General features: G+C 48.2%; 1 protein-coding gene across 1 annotated transcript in view; it reads left to right on the plus strand.

Moving 5' to 3' along the window:
- PXN (paxillin) overlaps positions 1-24,464 on the plus strand; it is a 45,067-nt gene extending 20,603 nt beyond the window's left edge. The window contains exons 2-11 of the mRNA XM_030231928.2: positions 3,445-3,671; positions 4,129-4,244; positions 6,107-6,246; positions 6,629-6,830; positions 7,302-7,437; positions 17,371-17,541; positions 17,887-18,060; positions 18,596-18,677; positions 19,007-19,155; positions 21,106-24,464. Of these exons, the coding sequence (XP_030087788.1) occupies positions 3,445-3,671; positions 4,129-4,244; positions 6,107-6,246; positions 6,629-6,830; positions 7,302-7,437; positions 17,371-17,541; positions 17,887-18,060; positions 18,596-18,677; positions 19,007-19,155; positions 21,106-21,372 (1,664 nt within the window). The 3' untranslated portion in view covers positions 21,373-24,464. The remainder of the gene's footprint in view (positions 1-3,444; positions 3,672-4,128; positions 4,245-6,106; positions 6,247-6,628; positions 6,831-7,301; positions 7,438-17,370; positions 17,542-17,886; positions 18,061-18,595; positions 18,678-19,006; positions 19,156-21,105) is intronic.
- The last annotated feature ends 3 nt before the right edge of the window (positions 24,465-24,467 follow it).

Genomic DNA, 24,467 nt, shown 5'->3' on the forward strand with positions numbered 1-24,467 from the left:
TCGCTGTCTCTGTGAGGGTGTTGGTGGTGCCCTCTGATGGATGGTGCCGGTGGGCACTGGTCCGAGTCACTGCCTTGCGCTGTCCCAGTCAGCTGCTTCCTACAGACTGTGGGGGCCAACCGGCTGATTCACAGGTCCTGCAGCACTGTCCCTCCGGAGTCACCTTGGGCAAGAACACTTCATTACCCAGTAAATCGATCGAGACTTTAATATTTCTATTTAAGCATTTAATATTCCATTTAAGGAGCAGTCACTTGTGAACTCAGTGCTGTGACAAGAGGGGCAGCACAAGGCACAGCATCCCTGTCACAGTTCATCAGGTTGCAGATGCTGGTCCCTTTTGCAAAAGAGAGAGTGATGCATCTTTTTCTATAAATAAATCTCCATTCTTTCCCCTCATCTCTTATCGTCTTCTGGTAGTTGTACAAATCCTAAATGAAAGCACGGTGCTTTGGGACCTCTTGGGATGAGGTGCTTAATGGAAAACAAAATTATAATCCCTTTGGTTAATTTTTTGGTTGGGTTTTGAATAATAGCCTCAAGTCACGCTCTGGAACTCCTTGGGCTGACCTCCAGGGGAGCGACCTGCAGCCCGTGCCAGTGGGCTGGGGAGTCGCTTCCCTCTGGCAGGGTGATGTCCGTAGGGTGGGACGGTGCCACTGCCCCTCTCACCCTGCCCTCGCCGGGGAGGTTCTGCTGCTGCTGCTGGGCCCTTTAAACGGGCGCAATTTCCCATTTCAGCAGAGTTTCAGGGAGCTGTGGTTGCAGATGAGATTGAATCCAGGAACAGCGACGGGGAGGGACGCGAATGGGGAAGACCTTCCCTCTGTCACGGCTGTGAGCTTGGGGCGCTGGGGCGCAGTGGAGGGAGGACAGGGCATTGCAAGACTTGGGGGCGAGCAAGCACTGGGAGAAGTCCTTTTGCATCGGGAAACCGGCCTGTGAGCACCTTTCGTGTCCCCCCGGCTTGGGGTGGTGCCTTCGTGCAGCAGCTTCGGTATCGATATCGGTTGTAAAGTTGGAGTTTAGTTTGAGTAACCGAGTAATTCCTCTCCGGCCTTTTCTCCTCCCTCCGCTTTCCGTTCCTCGGCTTTGCCTTGTTTGCTCAAGTCAGGAAAGGGGAGGGCATGGGGGCGGTTAATCATTAATCTTAACTCCTTCACAGCCGTGGGGCTCAGTGCCCCTGGTAATTCCAGAGCTCCCTTCTTCCGCAGACCTGTGAAAGTAAACGGGTGCGTGTAGCCGAGCTCACTGTGTGCCATCAGCAAAAGGCAGTGGGTGTCTGTCCTGTGGGTCATCAGCGCTGAGAGGAGCCGAGCCGGGGAGTGTCTGTGGCGAGATGGTTACGGCTGCCGGTCCTGCGCTGAGGGCTGGAGGTGGAGGGTGGAAAAATGGTTTGCGTCCCCTCTGCAGGGCCGGAGGAGCCCAACACCCTCACGGGATTTTCACTTCCTGGTGGAGTTTGAATTGCCTTTGTCATTGGAGGGGAGAAGCAAAAACCACTCCTTCTCGGCAAGCCCTTCTCTGGGAGGTAGTGTGCCTGAAACCTCCAGTCATAGGACCTGCCTGACTGTAGGAATTGCGGTTCGTCGGCAGTTCCCTTGAGGTATGTGCCTTTCACTCTGCAATCCACCAGCTGTTCTTTTGCTGGAAAAGAAAATTCAGTTCATTTTTCCCCAGCTGCGGAATACTTGTCTCCCTTCAGAGAATCTGCTTCTGGGATATTTTGGTCCCTTTAGGAAGATAGATCCTGTAACTTTAATGGTTCAGAGCATCTTTTTAACTAAATGAAAGGTTTATAGAAATAATTTAACACAGCATTTAATTTGCTAATGGCTGTTTTCTGCTCTCTGAGTGCAGGACTGCTTATATTTTCTTTTGTGATGCTTTGGTTTTTTGAAAAGAGTGAATGTAAAAGCAGCACCTTCCTCATCTTGTAATGCAATGATACTGTCCTCTTCCATTACATTTTCCTGAAGGCTTGCTAAGTGCATTGGCTGCTGTGGAGTGCTGTGCTCAGGAAGTGGCTCAGGGCTGGCAGGTGCTGCCCGGGGAGCTGTGGGCAGCCATTAGTGTGAGCAGTTGCTCGGTTCTATTCTGGTGCCACCAGCTCCTTGTGACCTGGTGGAGGACACTGCAGGGTGGCCACACTCGGGCTGAGCCCCTGTGCCCCAAATCTGAGTGTCAAGTACCTGCTGTGTGCAGGAGAAGGGGTCTGCTGAGTCTCTCTGAGGACAGCTGGGTCTGTGCAGGGGGAAGGGAGATCCAGGGGGGTTCACAGAGTGTCCCCTCCCAGTTCTGCTGAAGTGCCTTCCTGTTTTCTGGCTGAATTCCACATCTCCAAAGTGTCCTGGTGCTGTTACATGGAGAGTGCTGATGTCTCCAGTGAACTGACTCCTCTCTAACAGCCTTGCAGAGGTGTGCACTGGTGCTGCTGCCCCAGTGGAAAGCTGGGCATGTGGCCAGGGAGGCTTTCTTTGGAAAGTGAGCGCAGCACAGACCTGCAGGCGCTCACTGGAGTTTCCCCCACAGGAACTGCAATGGGCTCTGCAGGGTGGGCATACGGCCTGGAAGGTCCAGCAGGTCAGGATTTGCCTTTGAGTCACCCCAGAGGAGTGCAGGGTTGGGGATGGGCAGAGGATACATTTGCAGAGAGAAATCCAGAAGGCTGGGAATGCCATGTTATGCCTGATCTCTGGTGGGACTGTGAGATTTTTGAGTAGTGCTGTGTGATGTGAGTCCTCTGCCTGGCATGAGTGACTGTTTCTACCTGGTGGAGGTTTTCCTTCTCTTGAGGAATTTGTGAGCAGTCTCCACCCATCTAGTTAAGAATTGTTTCCAGAAGAAATGGCGTTTACCTGGCAGCCTCTGGAAACTTGTTAACTGTTTGTATGATGTACTGAGAGGATTTTTGTCAGGAGAACTAAAATACATCCTTCTGCTACCCTGATGGACTGCATTTCATGCTTCTTCCACTACCTTTGACTCTGGAGAAAACACCTCCTGAGATCTTGTTTCCTGCAGAAAGCAGTGCCTGCGGCCACAGTAAATGGCTCTGTGATGATGTGGGGCCTGTAATTAGTCTGTGTCAATATCCTGTTGGAGTAGATCTCTGGACAGGCTTGCCTAGGTTGCATTTCTGCAGGGTACAGTGAGACTATGGGCTCCTGTTGTTGGGTGTTTTTCCAGTTAAGGCAAAAATCTGAGACTGACACAGCTTTTCTGGCTGCTTTGCTACATCTTGGTGTTTTCTTTGTAGTAGAAGTTTGATTAACTAGTTCATTCCTGAGCAGCAGTAGTGTTTTTCAAGACATTTGGTAGATTACCTAAGATGAAAAGTCCTCCCAAAAAACTTCTGACACAGATACATTAAATGAGAAGAAAGAGGCAAAGCTCTAGTCCAGGCTTTTACCATTTTGTTGGGTTTTTTTTACTTTCCTGCAGACGCCTTACTGGCAGACCTGGAATCAACCACCTCACATATCTCCAAGCGACCAGTATTTCTCACGGAGGAAACTCCTTACTCCTACCCAACTGGAAACCACACGTACCAGGAGATTGCTGTGCCCCCGCCGGTGCCCCCGCCGCCTTCCAACGATGCCCTCAATGGCACCGTGATCGACCCCTTAGAGCAGTGGCAGCCCAGCACACCCAGATACGGCCACCAGCAGGTGAGTGGGTGTGTGCTTGTTTGTAAGGGCAGGAGCTCTCAGCAAAGTAAGGAGGAGGAAATAGGGAGCAGTGAAGATGAATTTGGCTATGGAGCAGGGAAAGGGGGGGAGCTGGGAGTTTTTATTAGAATTAACTGGTTGGAGCAAATGGCAGAAAAGAATTTGAAAGCCATCGTCATTGTGCTGACAAAATGGTGGTGTGATGAGATTAGTGTTAGTCATCTGTCTTGAGCCTGTGGAAGGCAGACTGGGGGTTTCCAGCCCAAAGCTGTGACTCATAGGCAGGTCTGAAGTAAGGACAAAACTGTTCCTGGGGTAGCTCATCTGATCGAGACTGGCTTGACTGAAGAGCAGATAATTTTTTTTGTTCTGCCTTGTCAATGCACGGGTTTGTAATGCAGCAGTGTACATATTTGTTTTGTATTCTCTGTTTCCAATGCAAATCTTGTTTCCACAGCCTCAGTCCCAGTCTCCTATATACAGCTCTAGTGCCAAAAGCTCCAGTGTCTCTGTTCCTAGAGACGGGCTCAACTCTCCTACTCCCCGTGCCAGTGAAGAGGAGCACGTCTACAGGTATCCTGTCCCTTTGAAGAGATAAGCCTGACTCACAACTTGAGCTTGCTGAGGGTCAAGCTGCCTTTTATACAAACACTGCACTGTGTGTGTGTTACATTGCTTTGATTGCCTCTTTTGTAACATGCCACTGTAACTTTCATACTCACTTCAAACTTTGACCTGACCCGTGGGCTTGCTCAGCTGCAGGAGGTTAAGGATCCATCAGACACAGCAGGATCTGGATTGTGTTGTGAAGGATATGATCCAGACACAAGTGACAAATCCACCCCCCTGCTAAGGAGCACAAAAGTTCTTAAGGAGGTGGATGGCCTTAGGGTTATTTTTCTCTGGGACCTCAGTACTTGTGGCCTGGAGTGTTGTGTAGGGACTTGAGTTTTCAGGAAAATTTAAGCTTCTTGAAACTTCCATCTCAGTAGGTGATTGATCGATAACAAGTTCACACTTGCAAAGGCAGCTGCTCTCACTCTGAGAGGTTGGAGGAGCAACCTGCACAGTAGGACAGACCTTTCTGCTGACATAGGGATGAGTGATGCAGAGGCTGTCGGAAATTTGTCCTAGACACCTTTTTACACTTCGGAGACTGATATTTCTTTGGAGTCATAATCTAACCATGCCAGCTCTTTCTGCTGAGCAGGAAGTTCCTTCCAACCAGAACTAATTCTGGTTAGAGCTCTGCTCCTCTCTGGGCAGCCTAGCCAGAGGTGGTCCAGTGGAAACAGTAATTGCAATTTTTTCAGATGACTGCATGCAATTAGTATTAAATTAAGGTAATTAGAGCCTTAAGTCCTCTTGAATAAGGCTCTGCCATGGCTTGGTTCTGGTGTGAGTAGTAGCTGGTGTGTTGGTTAGGCATGAAGTATGTTCTCCTCAGATTGCAGTTGTGGATCTTGTTTTTCAACCCGAAAATAAGGATGACTGCCCTTAGGGAATTCATAATTGTCACTGGTGTTACAGGTGTCAGAGTCCTTAACCTGCTAGATACGAACTTTTTGAGCATCATGTGGTCCTGTGCACAAGGCAGAAGTTCCCATTTTGGATTTGGAAAATATCTTTTTGATAAAATAAGAACCTCTAGAGCATTAAAAGTTATTTCTTCATTTGTAAAAGCAGGAGAAGGAAATGTTCCTGCCATTGACAATGGAAAGACTGTTACTGCAGTGTAACCACTATAAAAATCACTGCATTGAGGTGAAGTTTTGCTTCGGAACAGTTCTGTGTGGTGAATGATATCACCCATATAAGACTAGCAGTAATTACAGCCAGTGGTTTATACATGCATGTATGTTTAACACAGTAGAAAATAATACCAAGTTACTTTCTTATGAATTGATTAGAGTTCCCCAAATTAAAGGTGTGAGGACCTGGGGAGACCTTGAGTGTTGGAAGAGGCTATAACATATCCTACTGCTTCTCAGTTTCTGCTTCTAACCTGAGGCTTGTGCTTTGCCTCTGCCTCCAGTCTGTGCTAGCCCTGCATTCCCTCGCTCAGGGAGGAGGATGTTGCTGCTTGGTGTGGTGTCAGCAGAAACAAGTCATTTTCCCGTACGTGAGCTAATGGTTCTGCTGCTATTCTGTGCATTTTGGATCTACAGACAGTTAACTCTTTCCTGCAGGGCTGGGCAGCACATAGTCCTAAAATCAGAGGCCCTGGCCATCAATGCTATTTTTGTAATTTACAAGAATAGCAGTGGCTGTGTTTAGTCGTGTCACAAAGCATGTGTCTTCTGTACCCCCAGAGCTAAAAGCATCAGCCTGAAAAGACCACAGCACATGTGTAAACTTTGGGAACCTAATGAGTTTCTCTCCATCCTTCTGCTGTATCTTGATGCAGAAGTTTCACATTTCCCCTTTATCTTCAGTTTCCCAAACAAGCAGAAGTCTGCGGAACCATCTCCCACAATGACCAGCTCCTCTCTGGGCAGCAACCTCTCAGAACTGGACAGACTCCTTCTGGAACTGAATGCTGTTCAACATACCCCTGCCAGTGGCTTCACAGCAGGTAAGGAATGGGAAGATACTTGGTGTGAGTGGATAATTAGATTCTCAGAATAGTAGCTTGCTTTTTCTTTCCAACATCCTTAGTGAGGATGTTGGAAAGAACATCCAGCCCTTAATCAAAGATTCATATAGTGAGGGTGGGATCTCCTGAGGTCTGAGCTGCAGCACCCTGCTCAAAGCAAGGCCACCTTCAAAACTGCCTCTAACTAAAGTTTTGAAGTTAGTTTAGGTTGCTCAGGCCCTTGCACTGTTGAGATTTTAATGTCCTCGAAGATGGATGTTCCACAAGATTTCTAACAATGTTTTGTACTTGCCTGCGATTAGCAGATGTGTGTGTGTGGAATGGGGCTCTGAATGGCTCTTTTCTGCTCCCCTTTCTTCAGATGAGGCTGGCAGAAGCCCATCACTGCCCAACGTGGCTGGCCCTCACTATGTGGTCCCAGAGAACAGCAGCTCAGGGGGAGGGAAGGCTGCACCCCCTACAAAAGAAAAGCCAAAGCGAAATGGTGCACGTGGGATTGAAGATGTGCGTCCCAGTGTGGAGAGCCTGCTGGATGAGCTGGAGAGCTCTGTGCCAAGTCCAGTGTGAGTAATGTTGTGCTGGTTGCAGGCTTGGGTGGGGGTGAGATGGGCTCCTGGGGGAATGGTGACTGTAGTGTAGGGGCAGCTGCTGCAGGAGAGTGATGGGTGGAAGATGGGCTTTGTCTAAAGGGTCAGAAGTCAGGTGGGTACTGGTGCTTTGTAATCTACTTCTGGATGGAAAAATGCATAAGTCATCCATTAGAGGTAGACTGTTCAAGCTCAGATTTACAGCTGACCACAAATACAAAATGAATGTTCAGGCATCATCTGTTTCTTAGTGGATGGGATGGATGTGAGTGCACACGTGAGGCAGGGTCTGCAGTGCTTGGGAAGCTGGGCCAGGTTGGGCTGTGCTGCTGAAGCTTCTCATGCTCTGCTTACTTGGGGGAACAGTGGGACTTCAGTCTAGGAATGCCCTCCCATGTTTAAACACACTCTTCTTAAAATTTCCTTTTAATTTTTCCCCCTGGCCAGGCCTGCAATCACTGTGAGCCAGGGCGAGGTGAGCAGCCCCCAGCGTGTCACTGCCAGTCAGCAGCAGACCCGAATTTCTGCTTCTTCAGCTACACGAGAACTGGATGAGCTGATGGCATCTCTCTCTGACTTCAAGGTACCCTGTCATGGCAGCTTAATGCTTCATCTTGGTGCTCTCTACCCACCCCAGTCTCTCTTGCCTGTTAACCACATTTGCTGACCTTGGTTGGTCTCCAGAATGCCTCCTTTACCTCTCACATTTGCTCTGATAAACTTCCTGTGGTATATTTGTGCTTTCTGAGGGGGGCTGTAGGTGTCCTTGACTGCTATAAATTATCATCACTGGCAGGGTAAGGCAGTTCTGGGATCTGTTTTTCCTTCAGTTCTGCAGTTTGTCTGTTTGCCAAAGATAATGAGCTTTGTTACTGCTTGGTAGAGTGAATTATTTTGCTGTGCTGCAACTTAATGAGAAGGAGAGAGGCATGGGACATCACTCTGCTTTCTGACAGAGACCAGGCCCTTCTGTTCTGTGGGATGACTCCTCTCTGGAGTGTGTTTTTTCCCTGATGTGCTTTTCCTGAGGAGAATGGATATTCCAGGCTTTTGGTGTGAGCACTGAAGCATTTACATCAGACAAAAGGAGATTTCAAAGGTTTTATCTTAAAACAAAATCTCTTATTCACCTCAACATGAGATTAAAGTTTCAGTTTCTTGTGGGGGCAAAGGACAGCAAGTACTATTCAGTGTCAGCATATGTACTTGAATAACTTTTTCTTTATTCATGTAGGTGTGTTACCACCCCTGCCCTAGATGGTGAACTGTGGAGGTTGTTCTCATGGGATTTCATTTACCCATACTCATGGCAAAATGAAAAATACTTTCTACTTTCAGCTGCTTTGCTTATAGTTTTACTGAATTATTGACTTGGATTTCTTCTGAGAGCTGGAGAAAGCAAATATACTGGATAATCTCTTTGTTAGGTTTGCCTTTTTGACATACCTATCTGCTTTCTAATCCTAAATCAGTTCCTAACTCTGTTTTATTCCTGTATGGAAGATTCTGCTGGATGCCTGAGATTTCTTGTCTGTGCTGAACTCCATCCCCTCCTAGATGACATTAGGTAGGGCAGCCAGAGCTGAGCAATGTTTTGTGAGGGGAGGTACAGAACATGTAGTGACAGCTTTTGCTGTTTGCTGTTCTTTCTGTGCTTGGTGGGTCCCATGGAGATCAGTACAATACCCAGAGTTGTTACAAGTGTGTGAGTTCAGAACCTAGCACTGGGCACACGTGTTCTGAGAAGCTTCACTTGCCTCGTCCTTGCTGGAATAGAATTCTCTCTGCCATTCCTGGCACATGCACCTAAATCAGTGAGAATCTGTGAGTTCCTCAGTGTTTTCTCTAGACTTACTGTAGCGTGTGCTTAGTCAGTTGCAAATATTGACACCTTAGTGTTGCCTTTTTTCTCCTTCTGAGGTCCTAAGGTGTGGTGCAGGATAGCCACAAGCTCTGTTCAGCCTGGTTGAACCACTGCAGTGTTGTGAAGCTGGAGAGAGTTCCCACTTGTGCTTCTGGCATTCTGTGCCCTGCTCTTTCCATGTGCTGGGGGAGCTGAGCACATGGCCTTGTGCCCCTGCTGCTTTTATCAGAAACTAGCTCAGGGAGTGGCCCAGCCTTTGCTCCCAGGTGAGCTCTTGGCAGCTGAGAATAACCTTGCCCAGCACAGGTTTCTTTGGTGAGATACAGGGAGTGGACATTTTTAAGTGTGGGTGTTCAGTACTTTGCACTCTTGAGAAGATTCTAAAGCTCCAATGTCCACTAAAACCTGGGTGACAGAGAAGAGCTGCTGTGACTAACACCACCTGCCTTCCTGGCTTGGTTTTCAGTTGACCTCGGAGACCAAATTGAAATGCAACAAGATATTAAGATCTGGGCTTTATTAAGCACAGCATTGGTATTTTTGTGAAGCACTGAGCTCGTCTGTGCCTAAACATTCTTTCTGGAGTATGGCTTCTGTGATCATTTCCCTTTTGTTAATGATGTCATTGACTGTTTTTGCGTTACTTTCCTTTTCTCCTGTTGTCCAGGTTGCTTCATTTTCCCTTCAGTCTTTTTTTTTTTTTGGTTGTACCTCTTCTATTTGTGCCAGCTGGGTGTGTTAACTTGGCTGTAAAAATGTATTCTAGTCTGTACCAGTGACAGAATATAAGGGAGACAAGGGGAGTCCTTGTGAAGGTGGAATATGAAAGGCTGCTGTTTGAGTATCAGACCTGTGTGTGACTGTAGGATATAGGATAAAAAACCCAAATATGATGTGTAATTAGTTGGAATTGATAGAAGTTGCAATAGATGAGGATGGGAGGAGTGGAGGGCACTGGTGCTTGATTTACCTTGTACCCCTCAGTTAAAGGTGATGGTACATTACCCTTTTATTATATTTTGCTCACCCTAATTTGTTGCCCCTTGTTTTTGCTTACAGTATCCATTTGATTTTGGTTATCTGGTTAATCGGTCATCAGGCACTGAGATTAATTAATGCACTTGTTTTTTTACCCTCTGCCATTCCTGTGTAATGTGATGCCTGCTTACTGCATAGCTGGATACTCGTAGTTAACTGTTCTGTTACTGTTGAGTGCTCACCCATTGCTTTTATTTTGGATATAGTATGGTTTCAGTATGTTGAAAATACTGTTTGAGCAAAACGTTACTCTTGCCTTGAAAGTGACTGACTTCATTTTAGGAAGTCTGGAAATCAAATGTGAAGCACAGCATAAAACCAGGTTACTTTTACAGGTGTACCCAGCTTAGGCAAAATTCAGGGAGAGGGCATATTGGGATATTCCCTCATTTTAATATACTGGCTAGTCATGAAATTTGGTCTCTTATTGCTCTTTTCTTCCTGAGAACAGTCTCCTTGTAGCACTACTGGTGTGACTTTGCAAGCGTGTGCATGTGTGCCAGCTCCTGGCCCCTCAGCATTGCAGGAGCTCAGGTCAGCTGAAGGTTATTATTCTTCCATTTACTGACAGGTTTTGTGCATGATCTGGTTTTTATTTTAATTATGTAGTTTTTTTCATGATAAGTATCTCAGAAAGGTAAATGGAGACTGAGGTAGCATACTTAGGGCTTAGGAAGTTATGTGTCCTTCCACCTCAGAGCATAAGCATCTGACCTCTTTAGGCTTCTCTGGAAAATATGACGAAGAGTCAGAGCAGGTCTTGATAGCTCTTGGATTTGGAAATCCTTTGTGGGCACATTTTTAAAACTGAGAAGGCACAGTCTTGGTCTTAGGTTGACCTGCTGTGTGAGCTTGTCCAAATCGCTGTTCTGAGTCTCCCTTTCTAAGAAAAAGGAGTAGTAATACTTTGTCTCCTAGAGTTTAGTCAGGAACCACTGGAAGTGGGGAAAGAAGGACCTGTGATCTTTTGTTTTCAAAAGATCCTGTAAGTAAAGGAAAACCAAAACATATGTATTAATTGCTCTTCTTAGAATTTTTTTGGATCAAAATTAATACTGATTTTATTACAATGTCAATGTGGAGTCTTTGGCCTAAGGGGAAGAGGCTAATCTGCCACCTAAGCAATGCTCACTAGGGCGTGGAATGACTGACAGGCTTGTATAGATTCAGTGTGTGTCACTTCCAAGGTGAGATTAGTGATGTGAATAGAACAAAGCCCATGTCATCTGCTCTTGCTGTGAATGCCTGAAGCTTTGTTTTCATTGCCATGAACTCAGCCAACTGGAGCATTTTATTAAGTGTATCAAGAAGAAAATGTCATGCTTTGTTCTATTCATTGATTGAATTTTTTACAGCTTTGGAAAACAAAATTTACATGTCTGACTGTGAGTAAGTTTACGTGACCTTTATTCACAGTTGAGACAATCCTGGGTTTGGAGCTGGCTTCCCAGCAGTGGCAGTGGCCATGCCATGGCCCCATCACAGCTGCAGGTGAACATTGAGCTGTCACTGAGGAGGAGGGCCCAGGAAAAGGATCCCAGTGGCTGTAGAACTTGTGAAGATTGGTACAATGTCATACTGATTCTGCCCTTTGGTGTCTCATTTTTCTTCCTTACTCTTGGAAGTAAGGATTTGGGTCAAGATGGCTTTTTGATTTGGGGGTCATGATTCTTATGCCTAATTCTGTGCCTTTTTTTCCTTCTCCTTATCTCTGTCATTATCTTTTTCTCTCCTTATTCCTTCTATCTCTTCTTTTGCAGACTAGTTCCACTATGTCTCTGATTTCTGAATCTTCCCTAGAACCAGCTCCCAGTTCAGCAAGTGCAGACTCCAGCAACACTCCTCACAGTTTAACAGTGCTGTCCCATTCCAAACACCCTTCTGCAAGTCACAGTGGGGACTCAACAGTGCCAACATCTGTCCCCTCAGCAGACACCTGCCTTGAGGAAGGCAGTGACACTGCGGTTCTGCCTTTGTCAGGGCACCCTGCTGCCCTTCCACCTGTGCTCCATTTAGCACAAACGGTCCCTGTGCCCCCACCACGGAGCTCCTCTGGTTATGCTACTCGTGGGGAGCAAGTGGCCTCTGCCAGCTTAGCTCAGCTGAACAGAAAGCCTGACTCTTCCAGAAATACTTCCCAGGCTGTGCCAGCTTCCAGTGTGGAGCTTCTCTGTAGGTCTGCTAATGTGGAGGCACAGGGCTTAGGGTATGATGTGGCAAAAGAGACTGAGAAGAAGGAGCAGAGAACTGACCCCAAAATCTCAAGTGTACCCATTTCAAGGAAGGGGCAGATAGCCAAGGACCTGCATCAGCAGGGAGCACTCAGGGAGAACTCAGCTCTTTCCTCCCAGGGCAGCAGTGTGGAAACAGCGTTAGATGAGCTGTGGCCCCTGGAGCTGCCTGCACATGTGCCAGAGGTGCATGCAAAGAATGACAATGTTTTGGATTCTGTTAATGAACCTTCTGTTTTTGCCCTGGATCGGTGGGATGTCTTCCCAGACACTAAAAACCAGTTGGGCTTTGTAGTGAAGCAAGAACAGGAGCTAAAAGCTGAAGTGCCACATGAAACCAAGGTATACCACTGTCCTGATCTGGGCAACAAGAGGCAGGGCAGAGACAGAACACTTAGGAAGGCAGGTACTGCTAACACGAACAAGGCCAGAGGAGACCAGGAAAAGGAGCAATTCAGAAGCTCTGCAGTCACTCCGGAATCTCCTGAAACCTTTGGGAAGGCTGAATGGGATCTGCCATGTGTCTCCAAACCACCCATTGAGAGGATTTCTGCGTCAGGCCAGGCAGGCACTGAGTGAACGTAGGAGGAGGGCGAGTCCTAGCCAGGACTGTTCTGCCAGCACACTAACAGTGTGTGCCTGCAGTGAGTGTGCCCGGGCTCACCCCACTAACAGCACGAGCTCTGAGCGGTGTCACTGACAGCTGCATCTCACAGGGCTTCACAACCCCCAGCTTTATCTTTATCTCTTCTGCATGTGGTTCAGCAGCACAGAACATGGCAGTTTGTAGGGACTTCCTTGTGAAATGGACTTCTGTTACCTAACTGGGGTAAGGCTCAGTCCACAGAGACCTCCAAAAAGCTGAAAGGGCTGTTTCATGCTACTGATTGGGATGGCAGCTCCTCTGCTCTGTCTACCATTTTAAGTCTCATTACTGAAGCTATCAGTGTTCCTTTCCATGCTGGAAGTACACTTTGTGCATCAGACATCTCTGACCAAGAGCCTTGTGCCTGTCAAGGGCAAACACAGAGGCGCAGCTCTGTGCCCTTGTGATGCTGAGGTTTCTGTAATGCTCAGTGGAGTGCTCATGCTGCACCTCCTGTCTTGGCTTCCCACTGGTTAATCTTTCCCTTCCTTTTCTAGACAGTTATTTTTGGCCGCTGTGATTATCCTTACAGGGTTTTTCCTTGCACTGAGTCACTGTTCTGGGCTGTGCCAAGAGGAATTTTGGCATTGTGGAATAAATGCCATCACTCTTCCTGCTCACAATTGTCACTAATGTCTTTGAGTTTGTGCTGTTGCATCTTGGGGCTTGCTCTGACTTTGCTCTTCTCTGCTGATACTATTGCCTTTGTCATTTAGATAAAATCTTTAATCAAGAGGACAAAAGAGACTGCGAACGTGCATCCAATGTCTCGGGACCTCTCTCCAAGGCGTAAACTAGGTCCTGCCATATTCCACAAGACTGAGTCCCAAGATCGCATGATTGAGGAGCTTCAGGACAGACTGGGCATCGATAACCAGGAGCAGGAAGAGTGGCAAAGCCAGGATGCCTGGCTGACAGAGGGGGTCATTGTCACTGCCAGGCCCCGGGGGGAAGAGCAGAGTGGTGAACAGCAAGTAGAGAAGGTAGAAAGCAGGGTCACGCACTGGGAAATTCCAGCATGTCCCTCTGTCCAGATCGCATTGTGTGGAGGTGCAGATTGAGTTTCTGAGCATCCTAAACAATACAAAATGAAGAAGTAACTATTCACCCATATCTGGCTTGAGAGGGAAAGCAGGGTCCTAGTTCTGGATGTTTAAGAACTGGAGTGGGATCGGAGGGAGCTGCTTATGCTATCTGTTGATGCAGTCTGCTGCTATTACATCTCAAATGTCCATGTGAGGATTATTTTTAAAACCCCACTGGAAAACCTGATACACAGGCATGCTTTGTTTTGTCCAGTGCTGTACCTGTGCAGGCCTTTCTGGGGATGAGTAAAATGGTGCTCTTTCCTTAAGCTACAAAGAGCAGCACCTTTTGTAGCTCCCTTCTCCTTCTTGCTGCTTTTCCCCCTTAGATAAACATACTGGTAGCAGCCAGCCTTCCTGTTAAAGGAAGTGCTTGTTGGTTCCTCTTTGGATTTATTCACCTTTCTTCTTCCTCTGTGTCTTTCTAGGTGGTTTTTCCTCCAGAATCCCCGCTCCTCTCCAGGAGGACAATCTCTGTTCCAGTCTCTTCCCAGCTCCAGCCTTCCAAAGAACCTGCAAAGATAGTCCCTGCTAATGCTTCTCCTTCTCCTGCCTCTGGCCCTGCACCTCTTCTCTCACTCCCACCTCAGCCTTCCCATGTGTCATCTACCCCAGCTCCTAGTTCAGTCTCTTCCTCTTCCTTCAGCTTGGCTCCCCAGCCTCTCTTCCAGTGGGAAGCTTCTGATAATGATTATCATGAGGTTTCTGTTGTGGGCACCCCTCCTAATGAAGATCCCAAACATTCCTGTTCTCTCCAGACCTGGACTCCTAGCACCAAGGCAGTTGTCTCTGTTGGCTGTCAGACTGAAGATGAAGTTTTCTTCCCAGAAACGCAGGCAGGCTTCTCTATTCTGATTTGTGTTTTTAGCAGTATTTTCCAATCCAACTACTGCTTGTAATTTGACAGCTCAGTAGATAGAGTGTTCAGGTAAAGGCTGGTATGAACTGCTGGATAGGAGGGAGGACTCATGGACAATATCTAATCCCAGCTGTAGTACTGCACAGTACATGTCTGTGCAATAACTTGGGAAATGTGGGTCCTGTGTGTCCTGACAGGCACTTCATGCAACAGGGATTCTCATTTCCCTCTGAGATTAAGAAGGTAACTCTGAAACACAGCCTGGAGCTCTCCCTGCCACAATCTCTCTGAAGTGGGGGGAGTAAAAGATGGCAGAACATGCATACTGGAAGGAGCAACTCAGCAGTCCTTCCTCTGTTTGCCCTTTTAGGCAGGTGTCCACTGCGTGAGTGGATTTAGGGGAGGAGATGGCATGGTCATGACCTGGATTCTGCATCTCCTGCCAGGGAAGGGCGGTAGCTCCAGGGTGGTGGGGAGTCTTAACATATATGTGCAGTGCAGTGTTAGTGTACAGGCAGCTCTAAAACAGTGAGCAAGAAACATCTCTGCATCTTGACCTGTTGTACTTTCTAGGTGACCTCTGCTCCTCCCCTAGTCCGCAGTGCCAGTCTGTTGGCTGCTCCTGCACCCCAGGGCCTCACAGCCCATGACAAGGCAGGATCCCCTTTCTGTTTCCTCAGCATGGTGTATGCTTTTCTGGCTGATGAGTGTGCTGGGATCTGCTCCTGCAGCTCTCAGCACTGTTAATGTGGATAATATCCTATATTGCATGGTTTGCTACTCATAGAGCTCCGCTCTGAACTTGAGTGATGCCAGATCTCGGAGTGAAGGGTGGGAGTTTGAGGGGCCTTTGCATGAGGATGATGTGCTGAGTGCCCCCTACAAACAGCATGCATTATGTACAGGAGGTGGAAACAGACCTCTTTCAGGTGGGGGCTCATTTGTGAGCTGTCAAGAGGGCTGGATGGGCAGGCCAGCTAGAAATGGAGGTGTGCACAGGTGTTTGTACCTGCTCTGGGGTCAGCTGTGACTGGCAGGACTGTGTGGTCCCTCCAGGTCACTACAAGGGTGAAGTCCTCTGTTGCTACATGTTGAATTCATCTCATCTCCTTTCTCCCTGGATGGTATTTATCACTTGTGTGTGGCATCTGTGCCTGCCCTGCATGGCCATAGCCCATGGCTAGAGCAAGAGAAGCTGTGATTCTTTCCACACAGAGCAGCCCTTTTCTTCCTGCTGCACCATGCAGGAAGCCTGGGCTTTATCCTGGGGCTCTGGACAGGCTTTGTCTCCAAACACCTGCTGTGTCTCTCTGTGAGAGTATCCTTGCATTTGTGTGTGTGCTTTGGAGGCAGTCACTGTAACAGTTTTGGTAGCAAATGTGTGTTGTGTGGTGAAGGGTTTGTTTTAGGCTGAGGATGCTGGGGTGTGATGGGGCTGCTCTGTGCTGCTGGACTAGGAGAGGTGAGTTGAGAGTGGAGGGGAAAAGCTGTGTGTTAGGATCCACTGGGAGTAATGCTGCGTGTGAGACAAGGCTGGGGAGTGTGTGGATGTGTGTGTAAAAGCAGCTCAATTCATGTATGTCGTGAGAATGTTTATACGAACGAGCAGAAACCAGGATTTGTCATTGAATAAACTGGTCAGCTGCAAGGACAAGCAGCTGCAGGACAGGGAATAGAGCTCCTCCTGTGGCTGGAGGGGCAGAGTCTGCCAAGGCTTGGAACAATTCAGCATGTTCCTGCTCCTTTGGCTATGCTGGCAGCAGGTTGGTGGGTTGTTGATAGACATAGATTTTGTGTCTTTTAATTTACACTCTTAGTAAAAGCAAATGTGCTCTAAACCCAACTTCTTTGTGTGTCCCTTAGCCTGACAGTAGCTATGGCAGTGCCAAGTCAGCTAAAATAATCTCTTATTTGCTTGCTGGGATTTGTCTGTAAAGGGGGCTGTGGTGGCCAAGGAGAACATAACACTTTGTTTATAAAGTTATGAACCTCAGTAAAACATTTCTCCCCTCCTCTGGAAGGCTTTCCAAGCCGTGTGTGCTGCGGTGGTGTGAGTTTAGAAACGGCCTCTGAGACAAGCATCCAAATCCCCTTCCCCCCACTGGTGCATTTCCAACTACAATACACTTAGCAGCCCAGTCTGCTGGGGATGCACTGCCCTCTCTGTAGGTAAACAGCAGCCAGCTGGGAGGGAGTTGCTTCCTTCCTGCTTCCAGTTGCTTAGGTCAGGCATGGGTTGAGAACCACCTGAGAGTGAGAGAGAGACTTGGCAAACAGATGTGCAGATGGTGGTGCAAAGGGAGAAAAATTGAGAAAAATTCCTAGCTGAAAGGAAGATGAGATGAGGGAGAGAAGAGCATCTCTATCAGAGGGGAGAGACAACTGAGAGCAAGAGCATAGGAATGGAGAGAGGTCAAGGAGAAGGGGCCCTCTGGATGGTGTCTGCTTTTTGTCAGCTGGCCAGGAACTGATGAGGTAAAGGGAGATTTTTGGCAGAGGCTTAGAGAGCAGTGTACTGAGTGCCTGGGATGTGCTGGTGACTTGCTGTATGTGCAGTGAAAGAAAATCAAATTCTCAGTTCACAACTCTGCTGTTACATATCTCAGTTCTCTGCTTGTCTCTGCATGGTCAGAATACATGTATGTACTTGTTCCTGGCTCTCACCAGCTTCTTCAGAGAGCATAGCTGACTCCTGTCTGTCTCTGCAGAGGAGTCACTGGCAGCAACAGCAGGCATTTATCTGATAAGCATAGCACCATTCACCTTACAGTATTTGTTTTGTCTTACCTGCAGTTCATGGCGCAGGGAAAAGCTGGGAGCAGCTCCCCTCCATCCACAGCCTCCAAGCCTGGCAGTCAGCTGGATACCATGCTGGGAAGTCTTCAGTCTGACCTGAATAAACTGGGTGTAGCTACAGTTGCCAAAGGTGTCTGTGGAGCCTGCAAGAAGCCTATTGCTGGGCAGGTGAGTTGAAGGTGCTGCCTTATTGCTGAACCTTGGGCTGCAGCTGGGAGTAACGGGGAGGGCTGTTTCGTGAGGCTGGAGAGACTGGAGATGCTGGAGAAACTGAAGTACTCTATTTATCCACTGGCTAGGTACGCTGTAAGCTCCTCCAGTGACCTCTACCCTGCCCCTGAGGGACTGCCCTCTCCTGAGATGATAGGTAATTCAGTTTTCATGCTACCCCAGTCCAGGGCTCACTTGAGTAGTAGAACTTGTCATTCTTGCTGACCTCCAGCTGGTATCTTGTCATGTGGTCTAGGGGGAGGGAGAGATAGAGTTGTTCTCCAAAATCTGTTTTCCCAACAGGTAGTTACAGCCATGGGGAAAACCTGGCACCCTGAGCACTTCGTCTGCACCCACTGCCAGGAGGAGATCGGCTCTCGGAACTTCTTTGAGCGGGATGGGCAGCCCTACTGCGAGAAGGACTATCACAACCTCTTCTCTCCTCGCTGCTACTACTGCAACGGGCCCATCCTTGATGTGAGTTCCTTGGGGGAGTCACGGTGCTGGCAAGTTGCTGCAGGCCTAGGTGTTAAAATTCCACTTCACCCATGTATCCTGGGTGGAAGGTTTTGTTCTGGGATTTCTGTAGTTGTTCTGCCCTTCCTTTGAAAGGGAAACAACTTGGCAGAGTCAAATTCTTACACTAGTGAGTGGAGTTGGTCCCTCTTACCTTTGCTGGAGTTCCTTCAGAACCCCACATTGCTCCATCATTGCTCAGCTTTTGTTGTTGGTAGCCTGTGGTAACAGGCACCAGTGCTGGTTCTTAGGATTGGATGGGGCCCTGTGTAAGGGAGGAAGCAGTGCCTAAGATCCTTTTAGGGTAAAAAAAAGTGTGCAGTGGGAAAGTCTGAGTGAGCCAGAGGCAGGGGCAAATTGACTCTGCTCTCTAAAGGACAGTCTATTTTAATGCTTGCTCTTGTCAGCCCCAACATTCGTGTGTCCTCTCTCTAGCCCCCCTTACTCACCTCCAAGTCATTTACACGACCTGCACTTTGTGTTTTCTTCTCAACAGAAAGTGGTGACGGCTTTGGACAGAACATGGCACCCTGAACACTTTTTCTGTGCTCAGTGTGGAGCTTTCTTTGGACCTGAAGGTATTGCTGGTTTATGCAAGGGGAAAGCCATCTCCCCTCTGAACTGCAGATGAGGGAGTGAGGCAGAGCTGCTTCACAGGGGAGCTACTGGAGTTCCAAGGGAGCTGTTTATGGGGGAAGGATGATACCAGTAATAATGGCTTCTCCCTGGGGAGGAAGAACATGCCTCTGCTGGGATGGGAAGGGAACAGAACAAGAAACAGCTCTAGCTGCTCTATGTGTTAGCAGGAGGAAGGATGATCCTACCCACATGGGTTACCCTGCACAGGTTGTGTGACCACAGGTGAGGATGAGGAGCTGATCCCTTTGCCTCTCCTCTCTTCTGGCAGGATTTCATGAGAAGGATGGCAAAGCCTATTGCCGCAAGGACTACTTTGATATGTTTGCTCCCAAGTGTGGAGGCTGTGCCCGGGCTATCCTGGAAAACTACATCTCTGCCTTGAACACCCTGTGGCACCCTGAGTGCTTTGTCTGTCGGGTAAGAAACCCAAGGTCCTTTGCTGCTGCTGTATGACCCCTCTTGTTTCCACCCTGAGGCATCTGTCCCATATTGGGGTAAGGTGTCTGTGGGGTAGTGAAGGGCAGCCAGCCCCACAACATAAAAACATGCCAGCAACAAAACATCTTCTTGTTCTCTTTCTGTTTATATTAAACTTTGGAGTTGCTTTGCTCTTTCTGTTCCCAGCCTTAACTATGGGCTTCTGCAGCAGCTTACAGATAGAGATATTTTCTGTGACCTTTAAATAATTAAAAGCTAAGTTTCTCTCTGAGCACTTGCCTCAGCAATCAGATTTTGAGGATATTCCTCCCATGCTCCATCTGAAAATGTAAACTAATGAGAGTGACCTTGTTCAGACAAACATGCAAGTCAATGAAATAGTGGCAGGCTCCACACAACAGGCATAATAAACAGGAGTACTGCAGATTAAATGCTTGGCACTCTTTCAGAGAGCATTGCAAATATTAACTCTTACCATCCCCAAGAGATGAGCCAAATCAGCCACCGTTTCCTAGAGTGGGAGAGAAGGCAGAAACCAGATCAAGCAGCCGGAACCACAAGCTGCTGATTCCTGTTGTGATGCTCAGAGCAGACAGTCACCAACCCCTTGGGACTGTCTGTGGCTCCTGCAGTGGTGTGCACAGTGAGGCAGAAGCTGTGCCTGAATGGGGCTGGTTAGGGCCATGTCTTCTTATGCAGAGATTGAGACTTTATCAAGCAGTTCTGTTTTCCTTTCCCCCTGCTGAGGCCTGAATTAGTGAGGCCAGAACAGATTTCTTCCAGGCCACAAGATGTGATTCTCTTCCTGTTTCTGCAAAAGCAGAGCAAACTTTTCAGCTGTTCTGCTGACTGAAGGAAGAGACTGTCCACTGAAGTAACTGTCAGCATTGGTAAAGTCTTGGACTTGCTGTAGACAAGCTGCATTCTCCTGGTACTGCCCATGGCTCTGCATGCTGTTTGCTGGACTCTTGTCCACACGCTGGGAGCCAGCTGTGTGTGATACTCAGTGTGCTCCCTGGGGAAGAGGACAGCAAAACCAGGGTTCAGGAAACTGGCTCCTCTGGGTCTTGCTGCTGATATATTTGGTAAATCTGGCAGTGTCCTAAACTCCCTCCCATACTCTGCTGTCTCAGTTTCCCACTTTTACAAGTAGAGGAGTCTCCCCAGTCTGGTGGGGACAGTGGGTGCTTCTGTTGTGAGTTCTGCAGTGAAGTGTCCTCAGCTGCCTGATGCTGAGGGGAGGGAGCAGCTCTGAACATTTATTAGGACATAGCTGGTGTATCCTCCTCTGCTTATCTATTCAACATCATTAGCACTACAGAACAAACAGTTTCTCCCAGCAGTGACCCATGTGTAACTGGAAATATTTCAGGCTGGACAATCTTTTGCAGAGTGTACCTGCCTAATGCCAGCCATTCTGGGGAGGTCACTCATAAAGATTAATTGTGCCTGATTTTCTCAGCTGGAACCAGTCCCATGCTCATCAGGATTCTGCTGCATGAAAGTCTGTTGGTCCTGTTTTCTGCTTGCCCTTGTGGGGAAGCTGGAGTGAAGGGAAAAAAAAAGCCACGGAATGGTGCTGCAGTGTTTCCCATCTCAGGGCAGGAATATTCTCCTTTTTCCTGGCTGGATACTTCTGATAACTCATCCATAGTATTTTCTTTGTAGAAGTGAAGCCAGCTGGGTGAAGGAGCTGATTAATTCCCTTGCCTGTGTCTGTATCTGTCCATTTCTTAGGGTTTATTTTGGAAGCTGTTCCTGATGGACAGAGTTTGGCTCTGGATAACTGGGCGGTGCTGAAAGGCAGCAGTTCACCTGCCCACAGCACAGCTGGGCTGTGCCATAGAGCAGAGGATGCTTGTAGAGCTGCCCCTCCCCACCACCCCAGCTTCTCATACAACCTGTCCCCTTTGCTTTGTCCTGCTGCAGGAATGTTTCACCCCGTTTGTCAATGGCAGCTTCTTCGAGCACGACGGGCAGCCCTACTGCGAGGTGCATTACCACGAGCGCCGCGGCTCGCTCTGCTCCGGCTGCCAGAAGCCCATCACAGGACGCTGCATCACTGCTATGGGCAAGAAATTCCACCCAGAACACTTTGTCTGTGCCTTCTGCCTCAAGCAGCTCAACAAAGGAACCTTCAAGGAGCAGAACGACAAGCCCTACTGCCAGAACTGCTTCCTCAAGCTCTTCTGTTAGAGGCACTATAGATGGGCCCTCAAGCATCTTTCTGCCACCCCCTTGGCAGTTCTGTCTCTCTGAACATTACTGTGACTTAGGAACCTTACCAGGCAGGGGAGGAGGGGGGTGGGGGGTGGGAAGTGCTGCTATGGAGAGGCAGTAGATCCAGAGATGAGATGGACCATTAAACTGGAAACACCCTTGCTGTGTCTCAGAAGAGAGAGGCTGAGATCCCTCATTATGGTGTGTGTGTCTGTGTGTGTGACTGACAGCTGAGCTTAGCTCGAGGGCTCTAACAGGGAGATTTTCCCAGCCCCCTCCTGGCAGCAGGAGGCTTTGCCAGTACATTTCAGCCTGTGTCAGCTCTCTGAGCAAATGGTGACACTTGCAGACAACACAACCCTCTGCTTTGACACCTCATTCTCAGGCTTTTGCCTGCTCGTGTGCAGGGTGAGTGACAGCACAGGGCGGCCACCCTGTGACCTCAGTGCCACCCTGGCTCTCCTCACAGAGTTACATGGTGTGTGTGACTTGCTGAGCAGGCAGCCAAGACCCTGCAAGGGTCTCTCCAGTTCCATTACACTGAAAGGAGATAATACCACTTACTCTTTTTTTAATTAAGAGGAATCAAGATGTTACTGTGTGGGGTGGTTTTCCTTTTTTTCCCTAGTTTGTTACTCCCTTTCTCAATGCCTTTTCTCAGCACACTGGAGCAGGAGGTGGGGTAAGCCCCAACCATCCCTCAGCACTGTTGTGCTCTCCTGTGGGGACGTGCAGCTCCATAGGCACCCAGGCCAGCTCAGGGAATCTGCTCCCCTCACCTGCTGCTCCTGGGAGAGGAAGAGGCATCACCCCTTCTTTAAACACAGGTGCAGAGAGGTTAGAGCAGCCTTTTTCATCCAGCCCTGTCATGAGCGAGTGTGACGTTTGTGTGTTTATCTGGCCTGGAACTCTCCCATCTATCAGGGCCTGAATCTGTCACAAGAATGGCTGAAAGGAAGGGTTTAAGAAGCCAGGAAAAAAAAAAAAGTCATAAATTTATATCCTTTCTTCTTCCAGTTTGCTAAGAATACCTATCAGCCCTTTGGTGTTTCCCTTTTCTGTGCTCTTGTTAAATATGTTCTACTGAGAGATGCTACAGCAATAACCTTTTATATTGACTGTTACTGGTATAACGAGTCCTGGGGGTCAGGTGTGCATGACACACTTGGAGTTTTACTATCAAAGTGAATACTGTATCCTGTCTTTGATAAGAACTGTAGATTTCTACACTGATTTTGAATTCATATCTAATTTACTTTTAATCCTCTTATACAGAAATTGGTTTTGAAGTGATTTTAAGAAAGCAACTTTTATATCAAGCTGTGCTGTTCTAGGCAGTGTGCCAGTTGGGCTGGTTTACTGCATCTGTAATCTCAATGCTTTATTAAGCCTAACTAACATTCAATATTTCCTTTTTTTTGCGGGTTGGGAGGGGCTGGAATCTATGGGCAAGGGAACATGACTTGTATTTTTTTTTCTAGCACAGGCAGGTGAACTGTGAATAGATTTGGGGTGTTTTTTTCCTCCTCTGGGTCACCTAAAGGTATAATTTTGGTTTTTATTGTAATCTGTAAACTGCTGTATTTGAATCACCTGCCGTTCTCCCAAAGCCCAGCTTCCAGGATGTTAAAAGTGAGTCTTAATAGGGGGGGAAAGAGTTCAGATCTTTTACCTTGGTTTCCTTCTTCAGCTGCCTGAAACTAGAACAGGGTTAACTGGGGAAGGGGCTCCTTTCTTTCTGTGAGAGAAAAGTCTTGTGACTGAGGAGAAAAAAACTGGGAGACACAGTCTGTTCCTGACTAACTGTGCAGCTTTGGGCCAGTCACTAAGTTTTACTGTGCCTCAGTTTCCCCATCTGTAAAATGGGGGCAGTTTAGCCTGGATTTGTGAGGTTATTGTGAGACCTAGTTCATGTTTGGTAAAGCACTCTTAGGTCTCTGGCTGGAGGGTGCTGTGGAGAGGGAAGCACTGTGCTGAAATTCGCAGGGGCATTCTGTGGTACCAGCCCTGGGAGCAGTGTTTGGAATTCCTGCTCCAGAGAGCTGCAGCTCTGTCACCGTTGGCATCTGGCTGTGTTTGCAGCTCAGCAGGTGCATTATAGGGCTCCAGGGATGGCTGTGTCAGGAACCAGCCCTGAAACCCATGGGTCACTGTCCCATGTAACCTTGTCACGGTGCTGTGCTGCCCTGCTCAGGTCACTGAAACTGCCCCACGAATTTTCCCCAACAAACCAACCTCCGTGTGTGGGTGTGAGGCCAGAGGGAGCTGTGGGAGCACTGGAGCTGTGTCAGCTGGGCTGAGCACAGCTCTGGGAAATTCTTGAGGCAAGAGGCCTTGTGCATTTGCCTTTTCATCTTCTAAGTCTATTTGACTTAATATGGATGTTCCTAAGCTGCCTGTGTTTATCTCTGGAATGATCAACTTCCTTGGTGTGCTGAGGGGACACACAGCTGTTGTGTGCAGATGCTGGAGAGGGGTGAGATGTTTCTGGCACTCCCACTTTGTGTGACACCTACAAACTGTAATCCGGTGCCTCAGTCTCCCTGTCTGGGGAGTCTTTAACCTACCTCACTGCTAGCTGAGGCTTTGTCAGTGACACTTGTGGCACCCCTGGGTGCAGGGTGCTGTGTGGGGTGTGTGGTGCTGAGAGGAGGCTCCTCTGGCCTTAGTGCTTAACCGAGATGATGTCACACTTACCTTCTGCCTTCATCTGGTGTCTGATATGCTGGCATGCCACACCGATGCTACTCTGCCAAATAATGCCTGGTGGTGGATGCGGCTGCTGAGGGTGTCCAAAATGCCTGTTCTTCAGTCCAGGTGCGGTTTTAGGGTAGCACGGCCGCTGTTGGGCTGGGGGTGCTCCGGCAGGGTGTGTGTGTGCACCCCCGGGCCAGGCGCTACCCCTGGGGAAGGCCTTTCCCATCATGTACTGGGCTGGGTTGGGGGAAGCTCCGCTGGGTCGACAATTATTTGATTCTTTCCTCCCTTGTAAACTTCTAACTCCGCTTTTTTTTTCTCTCTCCATTTAAAATTCTTGCAGTTAAGCCAATAAAATTTTTACCATTATATTC

This window comes from Serinus canaria, chromosome 15 (genome assembly GCF_022539315.1).
Source record: "Serinus canaria isolate serCan28SL12 chromosome 15, serCan2020, whole genome shotgun sequence".
NCBI lineage: Eukaryota > Metazoa > Chordata > Aves > Passeriformes > Fringillidae > Serinus > Serinus canaria.